General features: G+C 41.5%; 3 protein-coding genes and 1 long non-coding RNA gene across 5 annotated transcripts; 1 reads left to right on the plus strand and 3 right to left on the minus strand.

The window, feature by feature from the left end:
* The first annotated feature begins 80 nt into the window (after positions 1–80).
* Positions 81–2,021, plus strand: LOC135792281 (uncharacterized). The gene is made up of 7 exons (XM_065302912.1): positions 81–593; positions 654–868; positions 921–981; positions 1,039–1,328; positions 1,393–1,671; positions 1,724–1,809; positions 1,861–2,021. The coding sequence occupies exons 1-7, from the start codon at positions 414–416 to the stop codon at positions 1,893–1,895; spliced, it is 1,146 nt and encodes a 381-aa protein (XP_065158984.1). The 5' UTR covers positions 81–413; the 3' UTR covers positions 1,896–2,021.
* LOC135792274 (uncharacterized) lies at positions 1,916–10,758 on the minus strand. The gene is made up of 5 exons (XM_065302900.1): positions 10,207–10,758; positions 7,310–7,543; positions 5,823–6,122; positions 2,651–2,770; positions 1,916–2,595 (listed from the first exon to the last, which is right to left on the minus strand). Exons 1-5 carry the CDS (start codon positions 10,582–10,584, stop codon positions 2,308–2,310), a joined length of 1,320 nt encoding a protein of 439 aa, XP_065158972.1. The 5' UTR covers positions 10,585–10,758; the 3' UTR covers positions 1,916–2,307.
* A 2,167-nt stretch (positions 10,759–12,925) lies between these two features.
* LOC135803701 (uncharacterized) lies at positions 12,926–13,910 on the minus strand. The gene is made up of 3 exons (XR_010550850.1): positions 13,751–13,910; positions 13,162–13,684; positions 12,926–13,110 (listed from the first exon to the last, which is right to left on the minus strand). It is a non-coding gene; the product is annotated as an uncharacterized lncRNA (long non-coding RNA).
* Positions 13,911–14,300: 390 nt separating this feature from the next.
* On the minus strand, positions 14,301–20,713 carry LOC135791835 (sodium-independent sulfate anion transporter-like). Of its 2 annotated transcripts, none has more exons than XM_065302389.1 (6): positions 20,281–20,713; positions 16,632–17,026; positions 15,878–16,566; positions 15,481–15,823; positions 15,126–15,428; positions 14,301–15,074 (listed from the first exon to the last, which is right to left on the minus strand). In XM_065302389.1, exons 2-6 carry the CDS (start codon positions 16,786–16,788, stop codon positions 14,542–14,544), a joined length of 2,025 nt encoding a protein of 674 aa, XP_065158461.1. In that variant the 5' UTR covers positions 16,789–17,026; positions 20,281–20,713; the 3' UTR covers positions 14,301–14,541. The 2 variants fall into 2 exon arrangements, with proteins under 2 accessions (XP_065158461.1, XP_065158468.1); XM_065302396.1 differs by lacking the exon at positions 20,281–20,713 and adding an exon at positions 17,133–18,467.
* Positions 20,714–21,816: the final 1,103 nt, after the last annotated feature.

Consider the following 21,816-nt stretch of genomic DNA (forward strand, 5'->3'; position numbering starts at 1 on the left):
TGTGCACTACTAAAAGTGAGATGCATTTGTTTATGGGTACAACTCGTGAACTTCAAACTAAAACATTTATTCAATTTGTTATTTTATTCATTTTTCGATCGCATCACCTGCGCCATGCGTGTGACACATTCATTCATCTCATTTCTCATCTGAGTATTTTTTATCAACTCAGAATCATTCATATATTCATTTATACACATACAAATAAAAATGGCCTGTCTCTATCCAAAAGATCCTTTAATCATGGAACTGAAAGGGTACACCTCCAAATTCCTGGAGTGTTATAAAAAGGGGGACCCTGTGACAGATGCGCATCCATTGCTGCTTAGTTTAGAAGGATGTCTCGAAAACATTTTCTACTGTTCCATTAAAGCGCAGACGGCACTCTTTGGCTACCTGTGGGATGGCTCCGCATGGAGATGGATAGAGAAACCATGAAATCGGATGATTTCTACAATGAAAACTATCAGATCACGCAGGTCATCGAAAGCGTCAAGCAGAGGAAAGATGTGTTGACCCAAGATGGACGCTTTCGACTTGCTGTGCGCTATTGCCTCGTACGAAAATGCCTGCATCGTCCGATTGAATATTTGGTACGTGATCAAACATAAAAGATTAAAACGATAATTGCAATGACATGATGATATTCACAGCGGTCATCAGACAAATGCGATAAATATTACGTGTCTGATGCAATCCTCGCCGATGAAATCCTTATCGAAATACTGCTCTCCGTGATCTACCAATTGAACATCGTAGATTTTAAGTTAGACTTAGAAAATTCAGCGTTTTTGGACCTCTCGTGGGAGTTACCACGAATTATCAACGTCGACTTGGTCCCCAGTAAAGATCTTGGCATCTCTGTTAAGTAATCATAATTACCATTAGTTTTTATTAAGTTTTACTATGTATACTTCCAGATATGCAGGAGAAAGACCCATCATTACGAAGATTCGTGCCAACAGCGTTGTTCATGAATCTGTATTGCAGAAAAAAGGTTTGTGTGGTTAAATATTTGCAATTAAACTCAATTTTCAGGCTGATATCAATATCGGGGACGTCATCGAATGCATCAACAACGTACCAGTGCTCTCGGTAGCCCATGGAAGCCTCAACACTTTATTAAAAACTTCACGTATCCAACCTGTGACCTTGCGATTAATCAAAGCCATTACTGATCCAACTAAAAATACCATACATCCCGCAATGATCCAACTCTACAAGGAAATTCAACTGGACCCGGAGACGGTGCGTGCCTCCCTGAACCGAAATCACAATCCCACTCAAGGATCAACTTGGAGAAACTGTAATCTGAAACTGAAAGCGTTGTAGGTCGATTTGCATGTGTTAATATCGCACAGCATCGCTCTGATAGTGGTAACACATTTGCAGGACTGGTTTCACAATTACTTACCTGGGATGTGTGTGTGTGGGGCGCAATAATGAGGCTAAAGCAATTGACAAGGTATTCGCCAACTTTTTCTGGCCGCCCCGCACACCGCAGCAACGTGACAAGAGTCTGAAGGAGGAAGTGCTCTTCGAGGTTGGCGAATTGGGCATCAAATTTTCCAGCGTAGCAAGGAGATGTTTAATGAAGAGTCACATGTTCATGGAAATTTCTGGTTGTTCATGCATTACATTGATGCCAAATTATTTCGCTTACATCGCAGGGTAATGTGACGAATCCATTTTTAAGCAAAAATAATTGATATTTATGTTTTAGGAATGCAAACAGTCAACCAAAATTTTCTTATTACTTTTTCTGCGCACCTGATGCCGAAATCGCCAATGTCATCATGCAATTAATGCGTAGGTGGCATTAAAGACAAAATGGTAAACATCTAAAATATTTTCTTTCAGAGCAAGGATTCCGCCGCACAAATTACGCTGTTTAATCGCAATGGTACCACAAATGTTACTCTAACTTTAGATAATATTTTGATACTAATAAAGAATACATTATACATTAATATAATACATATATCACAATAGTAACAATTAATAAATTTTGTTTAAAATTACATACTATACATACGTTTGAGCATTAAAATTCGTTACGATCGGTTAAAATTACAATTGTCGAATGTAAAAATACGTAAAAATCGAAGTCTATCTTGGTTAGTGAGTAGATTATTGTATATAATGTAATTTGGGAAGACTATATGAAGACTATTCAAATTCTAACCTAGCTAACAAATCATTTTTTTACAATAGCGCTGTGAATGCATCGTTATTAAGTCATGACACAGTATTCAGTCACTCGAATATTTTTTTAAAAATTGGTAAGCTTGGGTGGTACCTAATTGATTAGACCTTCTCCACTTTATCAATGAGATAGTCCCGAGAGCCCATGTCACTGGACGCGCACTGGCAGCTGTCGCGGCAGCTGGAGTCGCTGCAGAGGCTGTTGTTGCGCGAATCACAGATCTGGATGAACTCCTCGGCGATCATCCTGTCCAGGCCGGTGTAGGTCTTGGCGACGTCGGCTTCGGTGAGCTGTTTCTCTTTGGATTTGCTTCGGGAGCGGGACCTGCTGCGGGCACTAGGGGCTTTCGGTGCTGGTTGACGATCGCGTAACAAACGACGGTAGTGATGCTATAAAAATAAATAAAAAATAGTTTTTTCTTTAAAAAAAGATAGAAATACGTACATCACGTGGTAGTGTTGGTATAATCGGGGACGGTACGGGTCCCAAAGGTGCAGGTATCAATGGATACATGGTTGGACCCATCATTGGTTGCTGTAGAAGAATGGGCATGCCTCCAGAATGCTGAAAAGTTTTTTTTATTTTAATTTTTAAATTTTAAAAGACATCAGATGTCTTTCATGGAGATGAAAGTGTTATAAATCAATATGGCGGTATTGGTACCTGCTCATATTGACTGTTTGGTAAAAGTGGACAAAGATGAGAGCGGAATGTCATGAAGATTTATCGCTATCGAAGTGGAGCCCATCAGAATTCCGAAATTTCACTTTTAACTTTCCCTTATTATTTGACATTAACATCATCTCGGAAATGTCGGACAGCGCACCAATTAAACTTAGATGTCGTCCAACCGGTTCGGTATTACAATTTCATATCCAACCGCATCCTTCCGTTGCAATGCAATTTACATACGTATTATTTAATTTCGCGTTATTTTAAGATCTACTGCGCAAAAAGTACCGATTTTTTTCGATTCGGCTCATTCTGTGAAAGTTTCATTTGAACGGCGCAACTTTTTGATACCCGGCCTGGCGATTCGTGCCGGCTACAAAAACATAAACTCGATTTATTGCCGCGGCGGCGTATTAAATGAATGGCTGAAATGTTCGAAACGCTTCGAATGCATACAATTAAGGCAGGCCTCGGCGACGCATGCAATGCAAAATCGAGCGCAACGAAACATTTCAATGATTTTCCACGATAAACACACGAACCGCATTTCTTTTCCCCTCGCTCGCAACAAGTCGAAACTAATCGATATCTGTGTATCCATAGGATATTTATTTTCGTTTTTATTCCGCGTGTGTGTGCGCTGTGGCTGGTTTGGAACGGGCCTCACTTGTTTTCTTCGTCGAAGTGTGTCATATCGAAAGTGTTCACTACGTCTCGTTTTCGAAAGGTGCGGCACGAGCATCGTACTCATTTATTATTATATGTTCGCGCAAGTGGCTTGCCTCCTTTGGTCGAATTCCATCGAATTCCGACTTGTTGATCTGCCTGCGCCATGACTATCGTAGTTTTTTCCAGCGCACACAGCGGAAGCGTTATTAATGAATGAATTAGCCGGATAGCGCGCTGGCCGAAGGCGCATCTCGCGTGTTCCTCGCTTCGAAAGTTAATTTACAATAACGAAAAAAAGGGAAAACGATGCCTGCCCGAGGCGCATGTAATTAATAATCCGGCGAAATTTCAAAAATACACACATGCAGGCGGACATGTCAACTTCAATTTATTTTTCGGAATAAAATTACGCAATTTTACTTAAAATCTTTGCGTTGATGGTAGAAAATAATATTTTTTCGATTTTCTTCGTGCGACTTTCTCTTTTCACAAAAGTTTCAGGAAACTCTTTAAACTTTGCGCGAAACGCCGAAGAAAACACTGTTTGTTCACACAAAACGAGACAAATGATGCACGTAATATCGACAGGAATATTATAATAACGTATGCACGAAGCGTGTGTAACGGGGCCGTCAAGCATAACGTCCGCGGCGTAATGATTAGAATTACGCTAACAAAGTGTACGAAACAAATTAAGCGCGCCGAGTGCAGAGATGCAAATGCATCTCGACAGATTTCCAATCGGCTGGTATCGTGAAGATGGCAAAAGCGTTAATTGTAAACGAGTATAGTCCTAGTCTCCTAGTATCCCAGATAGTAATAATTGTACGCATTATTGTAACTTTCGAAAATGGTTCTTCTACGCGCGCAAAACGCGTTATTACTCGTGATTTTTCAAGACGTAATAATCAAGTAAACAAACAATCAAAATCCGGAGTAAATACGATGTGTTTCGTTGAATTCGATCGAGACTAGAAGCTTGTTCGGGGCTTCGAGTAGCCGTTAGCCGCAGGAATGCACAGGAAATAAGAAAGCAGAACGACTGACACAACAACGTAAAAATCTCCGACGTGGATATCATGCGCTGCTTTTTTTCGTTGGTCATAATAATCGATATTTTAGCGTATAACTTAATTGCACAAGCCGACAAACGCGATAATTGCGTGTTACATAAACAAATAGAAAAGAAAACGTAAGTTTTGCTTGAGGTGTAAATATTTAAACCCATAAATGGGTAGAAATTGAAAAAATTGCAAGAAAATCAAAGAAAAAATTTTAAAAAAATTAAAATTAAACGTTTTAGAGATAGAAAAGTTGATGCATCGTCAATTTGAAGTTATGAAGTTTTATGTTAATGTTAATTGTCCGCTCTACCGCCTTGCTAATTGAGCAAATTGAGCAACGCAATTGAAAATGACTTTCGAATGCATATAGCGCATTGCAAGTACCATTTGCGTTTGTGTGTCACTTTTCCAACGCGCGCACACGCATCGAATTCTAATTGCATTTCGGCCAACAGTGGATGGAAATTAGCGATGTCGTAAAAAAAGAAATGATGACCATATCAATCGAAAACAGTATTCGCAAATAAACAAGAATGTGCTGGCAAACCTGCCTGCGACACGCAATACCTCCCAGCAGCCACTTTTAAACACTAAACGTATTCGATTACAAATGGACGTGTGCGCTGCGGTAATTATGCGCGCGAAATTTACGAGCGAGGCATTTTATTTATCTCTTGATTATTTATCAATACATCTCGGTACCTACGCTGGATTCAACGTGCGCGCGTCGACATTCAATGAGTAATTCACGTGCGCGTACGGTTCTAATGTTTGTCTAGCTGTTTTTCAATTACAAGGCAAACCACTTGAATCCCATGGAATTCAAATCGTACATTTACAAATTCCAGCCGGCGCGCACCTCAAGAAATGGCAGCCAATAATCTCGAGAAAATAATAATGAAGAGAAGCGAAGAAGGAAAAAAAATACACAGCATCGCAAGTTGAAGTTTGAGCATATTGCAACCTTCGCAACCGAATACTTTTGTTTATAAAATGCATGTGGTTTCGGTGGCTGGCATGAAGGCAACGCTCAAGAACACGCCGAGAGAAAAAAACACACAATCATTTGTTACGTGTGATACCGACGTTGTTATTCTTTTGGCTTCCAGCGCGCGAATTCCCGCAGGTATCAATTACATCCACAAATCTTGCAAGACTTCCCGGAAGTCGCCCAGAGTGCATTCAATCAAATCTTCAATTATATAACTTACTTTGCTATGTCGTCCCAGCGTGGATGGCGCATGCACGACGTAGATCTGCGGTTGGACGGTCTGCATCGAATGTTTGCCCAGCCACGAGCTGACCAAAGCGTCCCGACCGCCAATACGCAGGTTTTCATGCAGATTCTCATCTCCTGAAGACTGGCGGAAGCACGGGCAGACCAACCTCGCCGTCTTGTACGAAGCCACCGCCGCGCACACCGTCTCAAACGCAGCGATGATGAGCAGACCAACATTTGATAACAACGCCGGATAATTCGACGGTAGAACCTCGACGATATCTTCGGTGACCTGTAAGATGACAATCAACGCAATTGAAACCAATTAAAATCTATTAGGAGATGATTCATGCAGTTTGAACTTTGGATGCGCATTGTGTCCAGCTGGATTGATGTCGGCTTGCGCGTTGAAATAAAAGTTTCTTTTCGCGGCGTGCCTGTAACCTACATAACTTCGCTCAATTAAAATTCACCTGTGCCAATGCGGCGACATGCAACAACAACGCATGCCTACATTCTTGTAATTGATAAATATAAGTAGGCACCGAATCAAAATTCGCGCAGAGTAATCGATATTTATACGCGTATTGAAGGTTGGGGCGCGCCGAATGAATTTATCGCTCTGGTCAGAAAAAGAATGCGAACGAAATTGGTGCGAGTACACTTGCCACTTGCCACATCAGTAGGCCATCAACACGCAGAGTTTCGCTTTCTTCTTTTGAAGTGCCTGCAAGACATTTAAACTTTACAGCAGAAACGAGGAGCGGCGAATTGATATCAATTTGCAAGTCGATATATCGGTGCGGCACAAGAACTTACAAAACGGCCTTGGTAATAATAAATGATTATTTAATAAACTAAGTGTATGGTAATATAAACAACGGCGACATGTGATTGCATACTACATACGGCAGCACGTGCGCTGACAAGTGAATTCCAGCGACAATGTGGGACATTCTTTTCTCTTACAATCGTCACCTGGTACATAAGCATTCGTACTGAATTATTTGTTTAGTTAATTTTAGCAAAACAACGTTTTCATGCGCGATTACCAAACCCATGCGGCGTTGTGGGCACGGTGGGCACGTAACGGAATGTTTTCGAATCACGTTTTTCGCCTTTTCTTGCGCTTTTTTTCTTCTTTTCAAGCGCGCTGTGCTTTTACCACACATACGAGCTGTTCCGAGAAGAATCTATCCGTAAATGAAACCCGATTGCATGCGATTACTTCGTATTGTTGCGTTTTGATGCTCGCGGCTTGTGCAATATCTTCAGCTGCGCGCGCGCGCGGAATAATTAGCCTCATTCGAGCATCGAAATTGTGATATAACAATATTGTGAATCTTACACACAACACCATGAATTTCGTCTGCGTTAAACGTTCAACATGATTCAGGGTCATGAGAAAATCCGGCGCTCACGCTTCGCAAACCGCGGCGTAATCGTGAAAATCGCATGTTTTTAATTTTAAACGATTACCTGCGTATTGCTCTCGATGATTTCGCTCTTGTGCACATCCCGGGCGAGTCCTGTCGCTGCCAGGACTAACACTAACTGGGCGATCGCCAGTGTTATCATATTGAGGGTGAGCGACACCGTCTGCGCCACTTTTTGCGCTCCTGTGCGCAAAGGACACCAACTTTTCGCAGCTGCAAGGATCCCAGCCGTTCCGGCACTGACTGCTAGACATCCGCCCCATAATCCGCCACCAATCTGTAACAGAGAAGTCAAATAGTTCAAATAAGTAACGGTTTCGTGCGCTAATTACAACAACTTGTGCTAACAATGTGCCTCGCATGATACGAGTATCATGAGGTAATAATAACGATCGCATGTGTCGCTTTTCGTGCCTCATAATGATAATTATTTTCGTGTTGTTGTGCGTAGAAAATAATCACGACGTATCGCGTATGCGTACGGAAAAACTACGAAACGTCAAGGAGTTTGGTTTTTACCATTCTAATAGGCGCTTTCGGTCGCCTTGCGGGCGATTTTTGGTCGGGCCGGTTGGGTAATCACATTCTCGATTATTGTTATGCGTTCTTGCCCGGGCGCGGTAGCTGGCCGTAATGAAGGCAATTTAAAATAGTTTAAGTCTGATTAAATCTTATTAGTGTTGATGTGCGGCTGACAAATTAGGAGTTTTTCGATCCGTGTTTGCACAATGCGGAATTACAAACAATCAAATATTTTCAATGTCAATGTGCCGCACCCTAACTTAAAAAAATTAATAATAATAAATAAAAATAACAATAATCAGCCCTGAATTTTTATCCAATCGAAAACAAAAGAATAAGATCTGTAACTGACCAACGGATGCAGGAAGTGATTATAAAAGAATTAACGTACTCTGCGCACATCGTTACGCGTACATATAGATGAAGACTCTGAAGATGCAACTACTGAGTTGTCTAGAAGTATAAGTATAAGATTATGTCGTGTCGTGAATGCGCGTGAATTTTTTGCGCCGGCTGCGAATCTGGTTATGTTTTTTCAGCAAACAGGATGAGGAGATGATTGCAATTGCTGAAGTTTCTTCAGATTAGCGAAAAACAAAACCGGCACATCGATTACCATAGCCTACGGGCGCAACTACAAAATTGTTGCAGTTCTTGTGCGCCGCTAAGGCTTCCTCTGTCGCGAAACGGCTTTGTTGCACAATTAACATCACAACGGCGGGGCCCCCGACAAGATCAGTTACCGGCCGTCGTTTTGTTAGGTTTGTGTATCTAAAGTGCTCGTGGTGATGACTGAATGGAATCCAGCGAGTTCCTCAATGGCCTCAAGGATGCTGCACATCCTCTCGATTACGTCGCCGCTCGCGCCGTCGTTACTACACATACTCGCGCCTCGCACGCCGGGGACGCCGCCTTCTCGATGCTTTATTTCGCGTGCGCCGCTCGTAAATTAGCTGGCTATCGCGCGAGACAAGAGGAACTTTTCTCTCCAAACACCACGACAATATAATGCAGCGTGTGTAGGTAATTAAAGCGGCATTAACATTCAATTGATTTGGTGCGATAAAATGATGAAATCAACACGCACGCATTTTTTCACTTTCGTTTGCTTCAATTAACCGTTAATTAGACGCTAATCGAATGCGAGCGCGAACAATCCGCGACACGTTTATGCCGGTGTGATGTGTCGCTGCTTATGAATGGCGTCGCACGTGAGCGCCGCGAATGCAAATGCAATTACAATCAATCGCGAGCGGAATTTCGCGGCGCACTCGTGTCTGGCCTGCCAACCATTAGAAATAGCTATTAAAATGCTCGCGTTGTGTGCTGCACACGTGCCGCCACAATCAAATTGAATGTCGAGTAACTGAATTCAATTACAAAAATCAAATTACAAGATTATCCCGACCTTGATCAGCTAATAATCATAATCCATCAAAATTTTACTCCTAGAAGAATTTTTTCATATTAAAATTCATAGGAAGATTAGGAAATGTGAATGGTTGCATAAATATTCGTTGTCTACACCTTCTGCAATAGTGAAACTGCAGATATTCCTTTGTGCAATTAAGCAATCATCCAATTAACGCGCAAAATAAATACTTTCACAAATTGTGATTGAAAATTGAAACATGCATGACTTTTGGGTGCAATTGAAAGTAAAAAAATGGCAAGATTTTTGCTTTTGCTCCACCTACAATTAATTCGTTGCTGATGATAAAGCCAACGAGCGACGTGGAGTAATTTCCAACCTATATGCGAGAGTTGTGCATGTGCGGGCATGTGGTTCAATCGACAGCTAAGGTCGTGGTTATTAGACTGGATAATGTTGATTATAGATTCGCATTCCGTCAGCCAGCTTGGGTGTATTTCGTGCGCTTCATTTTTTCCGCTTGATCGCTGCGCGCTTTGTGCGTGTTGCGTCGATCCACCGCGCGCGACTTTGTATCTCGTTGCAACGAAACAAAACGAAAGTTCGCGCGCATTTTCAGCCACGCAGCGCACTCCACATAAGGGAAAAAAAGAGGACAGTTTAGGCGTAATCTAAATCTCTTACGCGTATGCACGCAACGGAAATTACGCGCAATTATTCAGTAAAATGATTCGCGAAATGAAAACGACGCTGCACGTGTTCCAGATTTAAAATGTTAATGAAAAACGTGTGCAATGTTAATCGGTGAATGAGACGCAGTGACAGACAAGTTGAGAGTTTTTTTTTACGACACGCTCTTAGATTTTACGGGCGCCCGAATCAGGGCAGCAGCGAAGCGTCAAAACAGAATTCCAGCCGCGCGCGCCGTAAACACGTCAATTAACTAGTCAAAATAATGAAAATGAGAAAGTTCACTCATTTCAACGATAGATAGATAAGAAAACTTTCTGTTTACGCGTTTTTCATTTTATTTCGTGTTTTATTACCTGCGCTAAACTGGCTTCGTTCATGATAACCAACACTCCGAACGTGCACATCAACAATCCGAGGAATATCTGCATCAACGCGAGATATAACAACACATTGTAACAATTCGTCTCGATGGTGTCCACCTCGGAAATCTTCTTAGCGTTTTTCTCGAACGCCGGATCGTCCTGAATCTTACGCTTTGTTTTCGCAAGGGAATTCATCGGTGAATCCTGCGGCGTTTTACAAATAAGTTGATCCGTTGAAATCTTCGTACTGATTGTGAGATTGTTATCAAGTTGCGGTGATGGCGGCGCTGGCGAAGGACTCGGGGGCGGTATGACATCCTGCGGTATCTGCTGGCGGACCACCTCCGGCCTGGCAAAGGTTTCGCTCATCGCGGCGAGTTGTTTTCTGCTGTAAACACCGGCGCGCAACACAACAAAGTAAGCGGTTCGAAAGTTCGCGAAGAACTGACAGGCGCAATGAGCGGCGCGCTCGTGTAGTGTGCGCGATCACGATCCGGCGAGCGTGCGGCGAGGCGGACACTGTCCGCGTTCGACGATTCGACGCTCCACCAGACTGATGCTGATGCCGATGAAGAAGAGTCTCACACGCGCTCCGAGTCTGATGTTTCGCACACGGCGAGTTGATGACTTTTTCACCGCCACGGTAATCATCTCCAGCGTTCAATTACCTTCAATAAAGAGCAATTAAGCACGATCAAGTGCTCTCTGTGAATATTTCCCTTCCAACTCGCGGCGAGTGCGGAGCAGTATTTGTCCGACAGCGCTTATTAACTGATTTACGACGGATAAAAGATGCCGGATTAAATGTTATTACCTATTTACAATGAAAGCCCCGCACGCAAAACGGCGAATAAATCGCATTGCAGAGGCGCCCAAGGCGCAGAAGACAATCGGAAAATGTACGATGTTTTTGTCCCCGATTGCGAGGTACATTCGAATCTGCGCGGCAAGAAAATCGCTGGAGGAAACTAACGTCTTCATGTGTACAACATTCATGGATGCAGCTTTCTCTTGGATTCACTTGTACCGCGCCGTTTCGTTTCGGCTTACATTTTATGCAAGATAAATTCGAAAAGTCCGAAATTTTTACTTTGCATATTTCTAGTTCATCCGTAATTACCTATATCATAAACCGCAAATTATTTTCTATTAATTAACCATTTCGTAATTGCGTGCGGAGTATAACGACGCGCATAAAAGCATGAATTGTATCATAATATGTAAATTCTTTTCTTTCCAGCCGCGTGCAGTGAAATTGACGTGTGGTCGCAGCGTTTTTCACACTTTGTACGCCATGCCACTCTTCCGTTCTTTTATGTAAGCAGCGCATAATTATAGGAAACGGTCATTAAAGCAATTTCGTGCGCTCGCCGCTGCAGCGAAAAGGAAGAGCGTCGTGTGTTGTGTGTTGTGCGTTTTTTCACTCCTTGGCTATTGTTTCACATAATCTACGAGCTTTCCTATCGCAAATCGATGATACGGCTGGCGGATCAACACTCGATTGTCGTCTACGAGGAAAACAAAGCAAAATTTGTCCCGCGACGTAAGCGCGAGAAAGTGTACAGCCGGCGATGTTACAAAGCGCACAAATCGAATGACGAATCGATGAACGAACATGACTTTACGAACGTAAACAGGAAAACACTCATTGACTGTTATTATCATCGCATTCTTCCGTATACTATAATTAATAAAAAGCGATAAGATAATAGGCAAAGATTTGATTGTTTGTTTGTTGGATTTTTTCTTGCGTTTGCGAGGATAAAGATAAAACTTATCATTGGCATCGTCACAATGTTTAATAAATTTAATTTTCATGAATTTGCGTGTATGTCATTCACAGGCGCGCAGAAATCTTAGGTAAATGCTGACTACATTCGCAGAGGATGTCGTGGACATTAATTAAGCGAAGATTTACATCAATTATCATGCGTCGATGCGAAACGGCCGCCAATCTAACGTATCGCCATCGCATCCTTCCTCCGCGTATGAAATCAACGCTAAATCGAGATAAAGACGTACAGGAGACTAACAGAAATTAATTTTGTCAAAAAAATAAGCAAATTGTTTATAATTTCATCCGAAATTTTAAATGCTTAATAAAATACAAAATTTTCATTTTTTCGAAGAAATTTTTTAATTATTTAAGTGTTGGAGTAATTTATGTCACTTTATTAAATGTATGGGCGATGTTTGCGCAACAGCAATGATGCCATCCGAAGAAATTGCATGCAAATGCAATGTTGTGATATTCAAATGACTCGGCAGGCAGGCAACCAAAAGAACTGATAAAAAAGTAAAAGTGTTTGTGTTGATGAGGCGATTGGCAGTGAAACTGAATCCGAAGAGATAGTTACGAAATCGTCGCAGCTCGAATTGTTTCTCACATTCTCGTTTCTGGCGAAATGCGTTGCGATGTTCAAACATCGCGAAATTAATTATTAGGCCACATATTGTGCGCGCACGCTTACAAAATGCGCACCGCAGACAATACGCGTCGAGCGGAATACAGAATGAAGCAAAAGTGATTCGATTTGTTATGAAATTTATGTAATTAACTGAGTATAACTGCTTTAATAACAAATTTATGCAATTGCCGTGTGTGTGTGTTAGGTGGAAAAATTACCAAACTCCAAACCTTTCACATCATAAAATTTAGTAATTCACATTTACGGTGTTGGATTTTTTAAAGTGTAGTGTAAACCATTGATTAAATACTAAATTATTTATTCGAATTACATAGTTAAGTGAATACACAGTTTGCAACTTTTGCACTCCGGGAATTTGAAACAATTTTGTAAGTTTTAAAAAATGGAATCCTGTTCGTTGAAGACTGGTTATGATTCGACTGGATTGAAGATCCCATGTTCCATTTTCGATGATGTATGCTGAAGGCTACAACAAAACAGATTGATGGAGAAATTGTTTATTTTTCTATGTGCTTACCTGATAGCTGAAGATTTGGGTAACAAGTCCTCACTCTTCAAATATGCAAGCGCCAATTGGTAGCACCTAACCCAGCGGTGGCCAATCAAGAACAATGAGTGCCCGAGACCGCAATAACGGTCAACCCGAAGCGAACATAATTGATAAGGAAAAAAATGCTCACTTCGGGTGTAGTGCTAATGCGTCTGGGCTGATGAAATTGCACGTACACTGATTACAGCACACGTGCAATATATGAAAACAAAGTTTGGCATTTGTTTGTTGGATGATAATGAAATATGAAATTGTTTTGATGGCTTTGTAGATGGATTTTTGAGAGATTTATAGAGTTTTCACACAAGGCCCTTGCCTCACTCATGGGACCACGCCCGAAGACAAGGTCACCACAAGTGAGGAAAGTGCCAAGGGAAATCCAGCCGATGTTGTTGGCTGGACCTCTTACCCCCAGTGTTCACCGAGGGCAGGCGCATCGCAACCGGAAGGCATAGTCTCCGAGGGAGCCGTCACATGAAAGGGCCGAAATCTGGATGTGGAAAATATACGCAGTATATATAAGTTCAGTAAATTAGAATGGGTAGTAAGGACTCACCTGATGATTGGAGTGTAGAAGTTGCAAATTGTGGAAGTAACTTATCGTTGATGCAGCGCGCGATGTGCGCGCTGCAACAGCGACAAGGCAACTTGAAATATCGGTTCGTTGGGGGAGGTATTTATAGCAAAGTTTATCGGTTTCATGAGTCATAAAGACTTCTCAGTATATCGTTTGCATATAAACACGAAACTATTTTAAACACAGCTTCATTACATATAAGTTTTATAATTGTAAACAAAAAATTGCTTCAGTCGCCATTTTATTGCGTAAATAAGATATGATGAAGTACTTCTCAACAAAGGTTAGCGATTTCTGATTATTCAGAGGCTGGTGTACAAACTTTGACCCTGCGTTATTAATTACCCCGGGGAATTATTGTTTTGTTTCAATTATTTGTGATATAGGTAATTCAGTAAAATACCTAAACGTTCTCATGATATTCTATACCTAATCGCATTAAAACTATAGATTACTATAGGCAACCAAAACCACTTCGCTGTATTATATTCCCGATTGCACTTTATAATTATAAACATAAACAATAAGATTTTGTTATAAATATTTACTAATTCCATGGATGAATTTATTCAGATCACTACATGAATGCTTCGTCTACAATGATTAAGTTTAAGATTATTTACGATGATAAGATACATTTTATATTTACATTACAACTAGATTTAGAAAATACGAAGTCGTCCATCTTGGACAGCGTAGAAAATATTACTATATATTGATAGGTTTGGGTTGTATACATTTCATTTAGCTTTGTATACGAAATATCACATTTAATTGACGACGACCACTGGGCCCGTGCCATTGGTACCACAATTGCCTGGGGAGTATTTCTGTAGCGTCTCCTCCAACTCATGGTACGTCCCGCAGTACTTGAAGCCCTTCGGTTTGAGGCCTTCGAATATTCCAATCACGGACGGTTTTAGGTTGAAGAACAACAGCATCTGATTGCGATTCAAGAAGTCCTCGATCAGCAGTTTGATGCCTTTCGCTGCTGTGAAATCGGCACCCTGAATGTGTCGGGCATCGATGACCACTGGAATGGAACTGGATCCGTGTTTGACTCCCGCTTTGGATACGCTGGCCCGGACGTATTCCACCGAAGGGAAGGCAAGGCTTCGATCTGGTGTGATTAAGAGGTATTCTATTCCGGACCTTGCGGTTAGTTTTTCGATTTCCACTGAAGGGCGAGCACTGGCGTAGAGTAAAGATAGCAGATTGATGCCCACACCAATTGCTATACCCAGTTCCAGACGTAGGAAGAGACAACTCAGGAATGTGGCAGTTGCCGGAATCAAATCAGTTTCTAAAAGTTGCAAAATGTAACATTTGGTAACCTAACCAACAAAATTCTTACTTTTAGTACGCCATATTGGTTTGATCACGTGTAACTCCACCATGAACACCACGGCGGCAATGATCACCGCTGCCAGGGAAGCTTTCGGAATGTAATAAAAGTATGGGGTGAAGAAATGCAATGAAACAATAACAATCAAGCCGGTGTAGATTCCGCCAAATGTGGTTTTTACTCCGGATGCATTATTGACAGCCCCACGGGACAACGCGCTCGTCACCGGCATGGAACCAACAAAGGAGGAAGCAATGTTGCAGACGCCAATCGCCAACATCTCCTGGGTAGCGTCAATTGCTTTACCCTCAGCTAAAACCCGCCATTTTAGTATTGAATTAGTCAATTACGGTAAAAAACTTACAGAAAACTTTAGCCAAAGCAATATTTTCTAAAATTCCTAACAATGGTACCACAATCATCGCTGATCCCATGGTAGTGGTCATTTCCACGAAATTGTAGGTCTTGTTACCGACTGTGGTTTCAAAAGGCGGAGGTTTCAATTCTGGTAAACCAGGTTTCACCTCCCCCGTGAGTTTAAAGGGATGAGTTCCTCGGCATTCGAAGAAGTAAGCCAGGACCGCACAGAAGATGACAACGAAAATATTCCTCGCTGTTGATATCAACCAAATGGACTTGGCCAGGAAGTCATGGATGGGTTTGCGCTCCTTTGGGTCCGATGGCCCAATTTGGAAATCCTTTGATTTCTACATGAATAAAAACATAAATTTCCTTCCCTTTCCTATGAAATGATAACCTACCCGTAAAAATAATATGATCACCATACAAGAGACACCCAGGAGTACGTCCCAGAGCTGTGTCTCCGTAATATGCATGAAAATATTCTCCCATCCGTCAAGGAAATTACTCGCTGAGACCGACAAACCTAAAATGTCTTTAACCTGCGTTGTGGCGATAATGATAGCGGCCGCTGAGGTAAACCCGATGGACACAGGTCCGGAAATAAAATCAATCAGGAAACCCAGTTGCAGACATCCCATCAACAATTGAACGATCCCAGAAAGTAAACAAAGCAAAACCGCACCGTCCACACCAAAATCATGCACGTTTTCCCTGGTCAGGAGACCTGATATAGCCGTGGGACCAATTGCAGAATCCTTCACACTACCCAAAATCGTATAGATGAAGCATCCCATGAATGACGAGTATAACCCAATCTGTGGCGGCATACCCGCAACATTCGAATACGCAATCGCTTGCGGGATCACCGTCAAACCCACGGTGATACCCGCTACCAAATCAGACACTCCAGAAGTGGTGTTGTATTCAGGCAACCAGGCGCAGATTGGCAGGCGTTTCAGGAGATTCTTCTTGGTAAAGCAATTTGAGGTCTTCTCCATCATCCATTTTTTAACGGTCGGCTTGAACTCGTCGTTCTTGGTGGTACCGTTGACGTACTTGTCTGATGGTATGTACAATACTGTGTTGGCTAATGGTTAAAAAACATCATATTCAGAATTCGTTTCGTCGTAAGTTTTAAAAAAGTAAATTTACCCTTTCTGGAACAATCCAAGCAAGATTCTCGACGTGGGTCTGCAGGTACATCATTCTCCATCGAAGGATTCTCCACACCTTGACCACGCAGGTCTGTGTCACTGCCAGCAATCAAGGTCAACTGACTATTGTTAATGCTAGGGTTGTAATTCTCCATGTCGGGGATGAAGTGGATTACTTTTTCGGCGAATTTGTGACGTGGGTTGCCTATTCGGCGAATGTCTTTTTCGTTTTTTTTTTCTTTTTAGTTGTCTCCAGCTGTTTCTATAGGCTTAATTTGAATTTACAGTTATATTTCATGATTACGAAGATTTATATCTCGCAAATTCCAATCTGTGTTTCCGGCAGCAGGCTGTGGAGGCGCTGCGATTGCTTCCTTTTCGTGCCAAAAACCACTGGAAAAAAACAAAACTTTAGTTTTTGCTTTATCTTCACGTGGAGACCAAAACAACAAATACACTTTAAATGACTATCAGGAAAGATGAAACTTAATCTATTGACCTGCTTCACGGCTGGACTTCTACGAAATTCGTGGTGACAACGCACTAACTCAAACAAACAACAATTCACAGCACTTACCTGACTCACTGGAAGAATTTTTATTGCCGCCTATACCAATAAGTCATAAATTTTACTGGGCTCTCTCGTGTATTACGCTTCAAACTTTAATATGTAAATTATATGGGCAGTTAGCGCAAGTGCCGAGCATGATTATCAAAATATTCAAATTGTTAGCACTCGCACAGACGCATGCATGACTTTTGAATAAATTGCCGGCGGTTTTTCTTCCTGGTGTGTACCATCGCATTGTGCGCGCGCGCAATTTTCTTCAATCGCGTCATTCCGTGCCCAGTTTAATGAGTTTTTTTTGTCTGTTGTGAATTGTTGTTTATTATTACTATATTATTGACCGCCGCGCGATTTCTATCGCAAATCTGCGCACAGCATTCCAACCGGTTCGAACTGGTTCTGCAAAAAGCTTGTCTAAATCGTCGGCGAAAAAAATTTATCGCTTGAAATTCATTCATGTTCATTTATACTATATAATTAATTACAATAAAGATTCCGCGATGATAGATGGAGAGATAAATTCATTCCGGATTCAAGCTACTGATTAAATTTTTAATTAAATTAGCGGATTTTCCAGAACGCCGCAAAGAAATTAATTCCAAATTGATGCAAATCGTCGATGGCAAATGAGGTTTAAATTGGGACGCACGTAAGAGATGCGAACAATGCGATTTGCATAGACTACTTTTTAAAAGATGTTTTCAAAACATGGAACTGAAAGTGGCGGGATTACGCAAGTAATTGCGCAAAGCGCGCAAATCCGAAACCCGATCCGAAAGATCGGAAATCTGAAGCGCACAGATTCGAAATCGCATCACATCACAACAACCAGCGAGTTTTTTTTTCTTTCCTTTTTTCAAAATTGAATTTTTGCAATGGCTGCTGCGTGGGCAGACGAGTTCGACAAACAATAAAGATTGTATAATTTAAAATTTGATTTATTTATTATTCAGCAAGAAAAAAACGATGGAAATACTCGCAGAGTGAATAAAAGAAACAAATAAAGGATGTGTCGCTTCGACACCACGGCGAATTCGCGAAACTTTCACTCCCGAGCATAATTCATCGATAATTCGCAATATGTCGCTTTGGTAAATGAAAATTTACGCGCCGACACCGATGATTTATCGGAGAAAATGATTTTCGTCACTGGAATGCAATTTCAACGCTCAAGTTCACATCTTGTGTAATTCGGCAAACGTATTAATTAATCCATGCACATAATGTGCCCGTGATCGCTATTAAATCATAATTATTCATTAATCACGCACGGACGCACGGAGCGCACGTTTTCAACACACGCAGATCGCGTTTGTTTTTATGTCGCACGCATCAAACACAAAACAAATAAAAATTTTGTTTTGTTTCACCCACCGAACCCTTGAATACGCGTGGTCTGCGGGTGATTGCCGCACAAGGAAATAATCAACAGTTATTGAATTAATGCGCAAGTGGCATGACTCTGATTATTTCGATTGGTTTTTTAAATTTACGCAAAGCACGAAAAATCGTTTACTGCGATTTGCTTAATTTGTCTTTTGTTTTTTTTTTAATTTTTATTATTTTAATGTCTCGACGAGACAATTTGACGTTATTGGCTTGCGTGTGCGGTGGTTCGGGAGGCCGTGCGTGCAATTAGGTGCAGACAAAACGTCAAAAACGGCAATTTCACGGTAATTTGTCCGCCGAAAATGAATGCTCAGCAAGAAACAAACAATCGGACATGAGCACACCGTGTCGCGTCTTAATGTAAACATCGTTGCGTTGAGCAAACACGAAACGGCTACCGGCGCGAACTCAAGAGACAAGAAAGCACCCGGAAAAAAAACGCCGCCGCCGGAGTTCAACGCTAATCTAATCGCAAATGATGATTATTTGCGTTATTCTAATTACACGTATCTAACGGGGTAATAATATAAAATCAGCGCTGAATTTCTGCGAGTACAACTCGTACTTCATATGATGTAACATGTGATTTATGAATAATCCGCGCACGAATGGATATTTTAAGCGTAACGCCGACCGCAAACTTGATTCGGTGTACACGTGCGCGTTTTTAATCGCATATTTTATATTGTGATAAGTAATTACCTTGTCATAAAAGTCACCGGCGAGCAGAAACGCGCGAAACGTCCCGAACGCGGACAATGCGTTTTCGATTTGTTTGCTTGCAGCGCAAATCGCACGGATATTTGATTGTTTTGCTACGAATGTTTAGATAACATTAATTAGCTGGCCGGGCGACTCACGTAGGTACGAATCTTGGAAGTGTATCAGCGCATCGTGCAAACGCGATTTGCGTACGTCAATAAACACGTGAATAAGCCGCGGCCGATTCCAAAATATTAATTATTGTTTTCTGCACACGGGTATTATTAAATCCCGTTGCGGTACACCACACGAAAAATACACCGATCATAAAACCCAGCCGCGACATTCACTTCTTTTTAGGATGATCGCGCAAAACAAGGTTTAGATGACAAAATGCGCCGCCAACAAGTAGGTTACTTGCTGGAAACATTAGCGAAAACATTTTTATGATTTAATTTCGGCGTGTTAGTTTATTTCGCGCAGATTGGTGCAGTTTTATTGCTGCCTAGACAGATTTTCACCAGCGCCAAGTGAATTTATTATTGTTTTACGACGCTTGTGAAATAATTGACCAAGTTTTTATTTCGGCATTCATGCGAGATCTCAATGCGAAACCTGACAAGATCAAAGGAATTGTTTTTATTGACGCAGTGAGACATTGACAAAGAAATTTTTATGTCCATTTTCTAAGGTTGACGCTTTTAAGCATTTAAACAATCAAAATTTTTGAAAAATCACGTGCATGATAAGCATTTCAATGAAACGTCATTGATGCCGATTAACTACTACCTTATTCGAAATTAATTCCGCCGGTGTAATTAATAGGTGGGCTAATTAATGAGCGTGCAAAAGATACAACACCGAGTCGAAAAACTAGTTCAATCGCATGCGCGTCGAGCCGGGCCAACAAGAGTTTGAAACGCGTTGGAAACTTTTTTGAAACTTTCAATGAATTCGCTGGATTTTTGCTTAGACACAAAACACTCACCTGTGAATATCAATCACGAACTTTCGATCGATCCAATTCGATTAACAATCGAAGCAGGCGTTCCGCTGCAAAACGCGAATTTCGGAATTGCGAAACTTATCAATGGGGAATTTAAACGAACGAATCAACACACTTTGCTTTCTTGGCTTGTCTTATAGCTCCGTAAGATGATGCCTCGACGGACGAACGCGCGCGCTTGACTGACCTGACCGGCGCGCCGAGAATTGCTTTATATCTTTGAACGGATGAATTTTCACTTGACAATGATGGTCGCTTTCCGCGAACGCACCAGGGGCCCGAAACTCGATGCTCGCAAGAAGAGGGACTTAGAAGAAGAGGCGACTGTGATGCGCACACGGCCAGCCACGCATTCAAACAAATCGCGACCGACGCGCGGCGCGTATTTTTATTTTACAATTCGGTTCGTCGTCCCGTTGCGCACCTCCACACACAACACACCATATAAACACCAGCCAAAGCGGGTGACACTGCTTTGATTGAGGTGGAGGTGGCAAATAATTTCATCCCAGAAAAAAAATTAAAATAAAAAAAAATTAAACGGGTGTTAAATAAACACGATTATCGTCTGATTATACTTACTTATTAAAAGTAAACGTGATACAAGTGGTTTAACGATTGCTTGCTCAACAATTAGCATTCGCGCGGCAGTTGATGTCCGATGCTCATATTAGAAACTATAGAAAGTAATTTTTTGCTAATTGCTTTCGATCATATTTTGCAACGTTTTGTTTTTCTGCTTGCGCTATCAATTAGCGTTGTAATTGGTAATCGTTGCATTACGTCGCGGTGATCTTGTGACTGCAAAAAATCACGTGCACGTGCAAAAATTACACATAAACATAAAAAATAAAAATAAAAACATTCAACACCCCAGGAAGATACGATTGTGACAGTTTTCTGTATCCGATATTTCACACACCGATGTCGCGGAAAATACGCGATTTAATTGCCTCGTGTGCTGCGCATCATGCCGGTATTACATAAAAATGGCAAAATCCTTAGCGTTATTGCGCGCACACCTGCGCAAATGCGACATTATTTAAGATACGCAATCGGGCATAATGCACTGGCGCGTTTTCCGCGAAGCTGCGATTGCGTTCAGACGGAACTCCTGATATTGTTACCGATGCGCATTATTGTCGTCTTATACTCGTGTTGCGCCGACACGCGACACACGGAACGATATGCAATCGACATGCGAATATTACATGGGTTTTAATTGAAAAATCTAGCGCATCATTTCGAATTAAATCGTTTAAGTGCACAGTCGCGGTTAGCGTGCGAATAATTGCCGCTGGAGAATCAAATAAACGTAATTAGATAATATTGATGAGCGCATGAGACTAGGAATTTAATAATCTATGGAATTAGATGCATTTCCACGTGTTGCGGAGAAAATCGAATATTGCGCAGTGCATTTCGTTGTTTTCGTCTACGAACGGAATATATGTTATCACAAGATGATGTTTAATCGTTAGGGGCTGAGTTGACGTGGCTAGAAACATGCTGATGTGG

Source organism: Atheta coriaria, unplaced genomic scaffold (genome assembly GCF_025399875.1).
Source record: "Atheta coriaria isolate IRGN ID8LTWV9N9 unplaced genomic scaffold, Caltech_Dcor_3.1 hic_scaffold_1_pilon, whole genome shotgun sequence".
Classification (NCBI taxonomy): Eukaryota; Metazoa; Arthropoda; class Insecta; order Coleoptera; family Staphylinidae; genus Dalotia; species Dalotia coriaria.

Coding starts and splice junctions, on each gene's coding strand:
- LOC135792274 (XM_065302900.1), bottom strand. CDS start 10,584: ATGAGCGAAACCTTTGCCAGGCCGGAGGTGGTCCGCCAGCAGATACCG. Junction 6,123..7,309: donor TCATCGAGAGCAATACGCAG/GTAATCGTTTAA, acceptor GTCATCTTACAG/GTCACCGAAGATATCGTCGA. Junction 2,596..2,650: donor TACCAACACTACCACGTGAT/GTACGTATTTCT, acceptor TTATTTTTATAG/CATCACTACCGTCGTTTGTT.
- LOC135792281 (XM_065302912.1), top strand. CDS start 414: ATGGAGATGGATAGAGAAACCATGAAATCGGATGATTTCTACAATGAA. Junction 594..653: donor ATCGTCCGATTGAATATTTG/GTACGTGATCAA, acceptor TGATATTCACAG/CGGTCATCAGACAAATGCGA. Junction 1,810..1,860: donor TGTCATCATGCAATTAATGC/GTAGGTGGCATT, acceptor ATTTTCTTTCAG/AGCAAGGATTCCGCCGCACA.
- LOC135791835 (XM_065302389.1), bottom strand. CDS start 16,788: ATGGAGAATTACAACCCTAGCATTAACAATAGTCAGTTGACCTTGATT. Junction 15,429..15,480: donor TGCTTTGGCTAAAGTTTTCT/GTAAGTTTTTTA, acceptor GGCGGGTTTTAG/CTGAGGGTAAAGCAATTGAC. Junction 15,075..15,125: donor ACCAATATGGCGTACTAAAA/GTAAGAATTTTG, acceptor TGCAACTTTTAG/AAACTGATTTGATTCCGGCA.